The 7,960-nt window shown below is 43.2% G+C and overlaps 1 protein-coding gene across 1 annotated transcript in view; it reads left to right on the top strand.

Moving 5' to 3' along the window:
• N4BP2L2 (NEDD4 binding protein 2 like 2) overlaps positions 1-2,675 on the top strand; it is a 118,139-nt gene extending 115,464 nt beyond the window's left edge. The window contains exon 10 of the mRNA XM_019524515.1: positions 2,487-2,675. Coding sequence (XP_019380060.1) covers positions 2,487-2,542 — 56 coding nt within the window. The 3' untranslated portion in view covers positions 2,543-2,675. The remainder of the gene's footprint in view (positions 1-2,486) is intronic.
• Positions 2,676-7,960: the final 5,285 nt, after the last annotated feature.

Raw genomic sequence — 7,960 nt, 5'->3', positions numbered from 1 at the left:
TGTTGCCCTTGCTTTTCCTCCGGCTCCCCACATATCTGAAAAATAACTTTTTATTGTCCTTGATGCTTGAAGCTAGTTGGAGTTCAGCTGCAGGCTTGGCTTTCATGGTTTACTCCCTGCAGGACCGGACCAGTGCAGAATAATCCTCCTTGGAGGTGAATCCCATCTTCCATCCTTTGTAGGCTCTTCTTTTTAGCCTTAGGAGGTCTGCTATGTCCCTGGAGAGCCACGGGGGCTGCTGTGCCCTCTTGCTGCCTTTCCTCCGAGATGGAATAGACTTAGCTTGTGCATTGAGGATCGCTCCCTTGAGCAGCAACCACTCTTCCTGGAGTCCCCTCCCCTTGGGGTCGTGGTCCCTTAGGGCCTGACTGACAAGCCTCCTGACCTTGTCAGAGTTGGCTTTCCTGAAATCAAGGACTTCAGTGTTGCTGATTGACTTGCCAGCTTTATGGCGGATGGTGAAGGTGATCAGCTCATGGTCGCTGTCACCGAGCTTCCCATCGATCACCAGGTTGCCGATTAGGTCATCCCCAGTAGCCAGTACCAGGTCGAGCAGCGCTTTGCCTCTTGTTGACCCATAGACTTCTTGAGTCAGGTAGAGGTCATCCACGCATGAGAGGAAGCTTTGCGACCGCTCAGATTTTGCTAAGTGATCCTCCCATGAGTTGTCTGGGTAGTTGAAGTCACCCATGACAACCATGGTCCTGGAGCATGAGGCCTCAGCCAGTTCCCAGAGGAACTCCTGGTCAAATTGGAGAAAACCAGGATCATCCCTAGTGATCATTTTACTAATACTTTGCAAGGGACAGCAATTACATAATAAAATTCAAGTATACTATTGTAAACAGCTGTCTTGTTATAATTCAGAATCAATCAACTTCTAGCAAAAGCTTGTTGACTTAGATTAAAATATGATTTTAGTTCTCAGTTATTAAGATAAAATTTGAATGTATGTGTACTGTTATGAAACTGTTGTTTCTGATACTGAAGTCTAACCATCCGCCTTACTTTTGGATTTCTCTTTTCATAACTCATGCTTACATATCTTGCACATGCTTATATACCTTGTATTTAAAAATTCAGGAAAGAGGAAGAAATGGATAAAATTCTTACTCTGGTGTGCAGCAATCCATTCTTCTTTGGCACTATGGGCAATTAATAACCCATAAAATAAATCAAGCTAGCATGACAAAAGTGCCATAAAAGCAAACCATTTCAGACATATAAATCTTCCTATCTACAGTTATGTAAAGTATTTTACCTAGCTGCAAAATAAATTAAACACCTGGTTCTCTACTAGATAATTTCTTACAGTAGCTAAATATGATCTCCTGAAGTCCCTTCCCACTCTGACTTTCTGTGATTCTATGTATTACTTAATAAGAGTATCATAAAATGCTGAGTATAAAGAGATTACTATCATTCTACTTATATTTACCTAATCAATTTTAATTTAGTATAATCTTTACTTTGCAATTGAATATTCAGAAGAATATTTAACAATAACAAATCCATACCAATCTGCAGAAAAAAGTATGTTAATACCAAAGGCATTTGTCTAGTCCCTTTCTTTAGGAGCATAAAATCTATCTGAAGGACAGCCTCTCTGTGAGATACAAAATCTTTGCACAAAATGAAATCAAATAGTTCTTTAATCTAAAAGACTTTTTTCATGCTAAGGCTAAACTCAAATTCAAAGGAATCCATATTCCTCTTGCTAATATAAAAGGATTTGTTTAAATGTACACAGGAATTGGACAAATGTAAAAAAAAACTCTCTTGTATGATATTTAGCAATAGGTGTTATCCTGAAAATAGGCGTTATCCTGAAAATAACTTTTAAAACTCTTAGAACATAAGTCAGTACCTGCCACAGGAAAGCTTAAATAAGCACACACAATAAATTGTACTGCTTCAGGATTCCTCAGATTACAGGGAGCCATCAATTTCTATAAAAATACAGTGGAGGTGCAGAGTGGGGAAGCATATACATGCATTCTGAGGCTTTGCTGTGCTGAGGCTGTGATGGAACTGATGTCTCCTGTGATACATGATCACCATGGATAGCTTCCACTTTAAAGTTTTCTCATGTAGTTGTTGTCTTAATTTTTGCTTTCTAATGAAGAGAGAGAAGTTTCTCTTTTCTCACTTTGACCTCCAGTTTTCCTATGTTTCCTTTCGTTTTGTACTTTTCAGTCTTCTCATCTTCCCTATTCTCTACTTCATCTCTTTTCCAGTCTTTCTAAATCCTTCCTTGGTTTTCATTTCTCCTTTTGAAGAATTTACAGACTTCTGAGGCTGAGGAGGAAGTGGATCTCTATCAAAGACTAAAGATAAAAAATCTCTCTTAATGCTATTTTTATTCAGAGAGAGGAATGTAGCAATATTAAGGCAATGTTTACAACTGATAATGCTTCTAACATCTGCATTGATTGATTTTAATGATACTTACTATGCTCAACATACTTTTTTCTTTTGTATTACAGAAATTTCTCATCTTGGCTCTACCGTGGAAGGCCCCAGTGTACCATCAAGTATCTGAAATGTAAGGAATAACCTGGGAGAAATACTCAGTTTCAAATGTTGTGCTGAAACCACAGCCCCCAGTAATCCTTATACTTTCCACTCACATGCCACCTGTTCTGCTTATAAATAAAGTCAATGTATGATCACTTCTTCTTTGTCAAAGGCCACTTTCAGAAGCCTTCTAAATTCATGCTTTCCTTGTACATCTCTTTATGTTACAGAAAGACTGAAAATAAAACTAGTTATTTGGGTCAATTTTTTTAGTTTTAAACAGAAAAGCTACAAATTTCTGTACTGACTGATTTCTGTTTTTTTTCTTTTTTTAAACAAAACAGACAAACAAGGGTCTACTGTCTATATAATCTGTGCGCTTCAGACTCTTTTGTTTTGTTTGCATCTAATTCCATGGAAACAATTGCTATAAAGCACCAAAAAGTGATACCTTGCAGGTTACAATGCATGACTGCTTAGAGAGATGTCTGACTACTGCTGGTTTCTTCATGGCTCTTGTTTTTGTGGCAAGTTAAGTAATTTATTCTAGATCTGCCTTCTTTTTTTTCCTGTTTATCCTCCTGCTTCTGTTACTGATGTTTTATTCTTTGGTTCTTCAACACAGTATTTAAAGCAAGTTGTCAGCAGTCTTTCTTCCCTATTCCTTGCTCAATAGATGCACAATATTGCCACATTCACGTTAACTCTGCCTTGAATCCAGGCTTTTGGTTTTCTTTAGACTAGATTGGTGTATGGGTTTCCTATAGAAGTGAGTAGAAATCACCTTTTCCTTTCATTATGGAGCTGACTCAAAACCCATTTCTGTTAATGAACTTTTGATCAGACCTATGTGGACATTGAGTAGTTATCAGTTTGGTACTTCCATTTATGATTTTTGTTGTCTAAAACCCTCCTGATGACTTGTGGAAAAAAATTAAAATAATCTAATCTAAAAACAATTCTGTTTGGGGTATAACACTTTTTACTTCATTAATTTTCTGGAGTTTTTTCCCTTCAGAATTTATCATCTTGTTGCTTATTCCCCATCTAAAACCATAATCTGGCTAGTAACATCTCCATTTTTAAATTACTTTGCTATCTGTAATAGATTATCCATTGTTGTATACAGAATGAACAGCAAAGACAGATTAACAATTAACATGCATATATGACCACATAAAATTTAGATTAATTAGAAGTATGTTAAAGACATGAAAATTGGACAGAAATGGGGAAAATGGGTACATAGATTGGGCTAAATTAAATAGGAGATGCATTTGACTCAATATCTGAGAGAGGATTTCACAGTTTTCGGAATCATCGGTGTATTTTTAAACTTCCTCTTTGTAGAAGGTATAGGTGTAGTGTCGCTCTCTCAGGCTTATAGCGTTTTAGGATAAAGCACAAAATCATACCACTACAGGCAACCCCTGCTTAACGTGGCTTCAGTTAGCACTGTTTTGCTAGTGGAATTGGGGTTTTGGCAGGCAGGTGGGCAGGGAGAAGCAGCGGCGGTGGCAGCAGCAAGTGGAAGGTGAGTGAGTGGTAATGAGTGGGCGGGCAGGCATGAGGGCCCAGGGCAGGACGGCAGAAGCATGGGCCCAAGCTGGCACATGGTGCTGGAGTGGGCATGGGGTGTGGAGACAAGCGACTGCAAAAGAGGGGAGGAGCGTGGGTCCAAGCCAGTGCCCAGGGCCAGGGCCGACACAGGCCTGCACCTAGGGTGGGGGACAGGAGCATGAGGCCTGCACTGGTGTATGGGGCCCATGCTGGGGCCAGTGGAAGCCCACACCTGAAGCGGGGCAGCAGGCACACTGGTGCCCGGGTTGGAGTGGGCGGCGGAGTGGGGAGAAGCAGAGGCAACAGAGCAAGTAGTGCAGGGCCTATGCTGGGGGCAGGGCTGGTGGGGCTGGTGCCCAGAGTGGGGTGGCAGGAGCGTGGGGCTCACATCAGTGCCCAGCAGCAGGGGCCGGTTCCCAGAGTGGGGCAGCAGTAGTGCCAGTGCCCAGGCTGGCAAGTGGGGCCAGAGAGGCTGGTGGGCAGGTGAGAGGGGTGGGGAGAGGCGGCAGTGGTGAGAAGCAGCGAGGGGGGCCCAGGCATAAGTGTGGGACCCGTGCCAGTGCCCAGGGCCAGGACTTGCAGGGGCCCAGAGCAGGGCAGCAGGAGCACAGGCCTGGGCTGGTACGTGGGACTGGAGTGCCAGCAGGTGGGTCGGGGAGTGGGGAGAGGTGGTGGTGAGGCAGGCAGTAACCAATTAATCTCTACTTAGATTCATTTTTATGGGGAAATGGGTCTCCCTTAGCGTGGCTCTGCTTAATGCTCAGTTTTTCTGGAACCAATTAAGAGCACTAAGCGGGCGTTGCCTGTACCCATAATGCTGTGGGTTAGAGCTCTTAGCCTTGCCATGAATCCATCTTTAAGCTGGCACTCTCCTACTGGGTGTGTCTGGGCACAGTAAAGAGTGAACCACTTTTCAGGGGTGTTGCGGAAGTGGTCAAATAATGCTGAATGATCAGCACTTCTGCCTAAAGAATGGAATAAATACAAGTATGAGAATGATGAGGAACCTAGCACACAGCAGCTTCACGTGAACTTGAGGAAAAAGCAGGGGGAAATGAGAGGAAAAATACATAACATAGGAAGGCAGAGAAAAAGATGGGGAAGGGTAGTGCTGTGGATTTATAGTAAGCAGTAATAACACACAGAAGTAGGAAGTGTAAAAACAGGCACAGACATGATGAATGACAATAGAGAGAGAAGGTGAGGAGGAGGAGAAGAAACAGACAGACCAGCAGCTCTAAAGCATGACTATATCTAAACTTATTACTGCGGTGTTTGCAAAACTCTTGGATGCATTATCATGCTTAAGTATTTTTTTTCTTGGGTGGAAATGTGCATTACTTTTACCAGCATGAACTCTCTAGAACAGGGCTGTCCAGCTTTTAAGGTCTTTTTTGGTTGGCAATCCCTCTCAGTCAAGATTTATTGATTGATTGTCTTCCATGATTGTCTTATCTGTGGGTCCAAAGATGGCTGATAAAGCTAATCCAGGATCGATAGACTGTTGCAACTTGGATATGTTTTTTGGGGAGGGAGTAGATGGGGGTGGACTCGGGACTCTTGATTCGGTTTGTTGTGTGCTGTTTCTGCTGCTTCTGCTTTTCCATTTCTGGTTGTAAGGTTTCAAAGTGCTAAGATCCTTGCAGCAGACTCTTCCTCCATAAGTAGCTGTGGGCCACACCAGTGGGGACTCACCATGGGCATCCGTCCCCGCCCTCCCATGCACTGTTGCACCATGCACCTGTGCAGGCTCTTTCTACCCCCTTTGCATTGTGTGCACAGCTCCAGGCTCACCCTCAACTCCCCCTTCCATGCTTACCACACTGCCCTGACCCCTGGGCCAGAAGCAGGCATCAAAATCTGGAGGAGGGGGTGGAGACTGGCAACCAGAGCAATAGGGAAGCAGTGACTAGGCAGGAGCCCCGGGAGCAGCAACTTACCCCTTTGAGGGTTGTATGTGGCCAGTGGGCTATAAGTTGGGCAGCACTGCTCTGGAAAGTATTATAGTATGCAGGTCTTTCCAGCATTCTGTTTTCAACACTTCCATAATTTTACCTTAAGTACAAGTGGCATTAGGACAGGGAATGTTTAATTTCAAGAAACTTTACCCACGTAGTAATATAATGGTTTATTTATTTCCTGTTTGTATTAATTTGACAAAGAATTGGAATCTGAGTACATTTACTTTGCATTAAAATCTAATATTGTGAACTGAGTATTCAAATTCCAGAATATTTAAAATAAAGAATTTCAAAACCTCACAGGAGGTTACGAAGAAGAAAGGCTTTGTAATATTTTTTTTTATCAAAGTACTGTCTGTTAAAACATATATTTAAAATCCCTTATGTTTTACTAATATTTTCCCTCCAGAGCTGATGCAATCACCTACCCTGGAAAACTTCAAGAGGAGGCTGAATGGTCACCTCACTGGGTCACCTGACCCCAGTTGTTTTTCCTACCTAGTGCAGGGAGGTTGGACCTGATGATCTTGCGAGGTCCCTTCCAGCCCCTTACAATCAATGAATCAATTAATCTATGAATCTATTTTTGATAATTGAACTTGAAAGAATATAAAATACATCATTTAAATCTCTGTATATGCTGGGATGTTTCTTCACTAGACCAAGCTATGACACTAAAATTAAAATGAATAATTTCCACTTTCTCATGGAGTAATTAAACAATACTGCTATCTTTAGATTGCCAACAACATGGGGGGGGGGAACTAAATGTTTACAGTATGAAAACGCTTCTCATATAATTTGGAAGCCATTTTAAACAAAACCTACTAGTAATATTGAGGCAAAATGGACAAAGCTGAAAAATGTTGAGAAAGCAAGAGACTGGTAGGTTGACTAGCATTTTGGTGGTTATTAGTAGGGGTGCACTGATTTAAAAAAAAAAATTTGGACCGATACTGATGGCCGATTATTAACAAGCCATATTGGCCAATACTGATCTGATTGTTGATATGCAGCTGGGCAGCTTGGACAGCAGCATCTGGCTGGTAAGTCAGTTGGCGGGGAACGGGTGGGGGGAGAGAAGGGGCACAGATTGAGGCCCCTGGGTGGTGTGTGCCCCCCAGATCGGTGCAAGGTGTGAGGGTAGGCTGCCACTGTGGGCTCAGGCTGTGGGCAGCTCCTGGTAGCAGGGTTTGGGGTAGGTAGTTTGGGGGGCCATGGGAGGGCTATGGCAAATTTGGGGGTAACTGTAGCCCACCCATAGGCCCCCCACCCCAGCACTTGTGACCTGAGTGCAGCCCCGGACGAAATCCGCCGCCTGGAAGAAAGCAGCACTGTCCCCAGTCCCAGCCTGCAGGGGCAGCCCTTTTTCATTCTGTGCCCCCCAGATGAGCTTGTGGCCCCATCCCACACCCCATCCTGCCGTGGCTGGGCAGCAGCTGTCCCAGCCAAAGCCCCACTCCATCCTTACCACAGGGGCCTTTATCTGTCCCCCCACACCCTTTTCCTCTTGCTGCTCCTTTTTCCTCCCTCCAACAGATTTACCAGCCAGATGTTGTTTTGCAAGGTGCTGGGCTGGCCGTGTGAATGCTGCGGCTGCGTGCATGCATGCGGCACTTACTGGCAGCATTGTCGGCCATATCAATTAAAAGAAGCCAATTGCCGATAATTTCAATTTTCTTTTTATCGGTGCCAAAACTATATGGACCAATGTACCAGTGCACCTCTAGTTATTGAACTCCAATCATTGTTTTTCATTATCACATACTTAACTGAAAAAATCCTTTCAAGTGGAATAGGTTAGGATGATAGAATATTAGGGTAGGAAGGGATCTCAGGAGGTCATCCAGTCCAAACCTCTAATCAAAACAGGATCCAACTAGATAATCCCAGCCAAGGCTTTGTCTAGTTAGGTCTTAAAA

Source organism: Gavialis gangeticus, unplaced genomic scaffold (assembly GCF_001723915.1).
Source record: "Gavialis gangeticus isolate Ggan-Ray unplaced genomic scaffold, GavGan_comp1, whole genome shotgun sequence".
Lineage (NCBI taxonomy): Eukaryota > Metazoa > Chordata > Crocodylia > Gavialidae > Gavialis > Gavialis gangeticus.
This window is presented reverse-complemented; position numbering and strand designations above follow the sequence as displayed.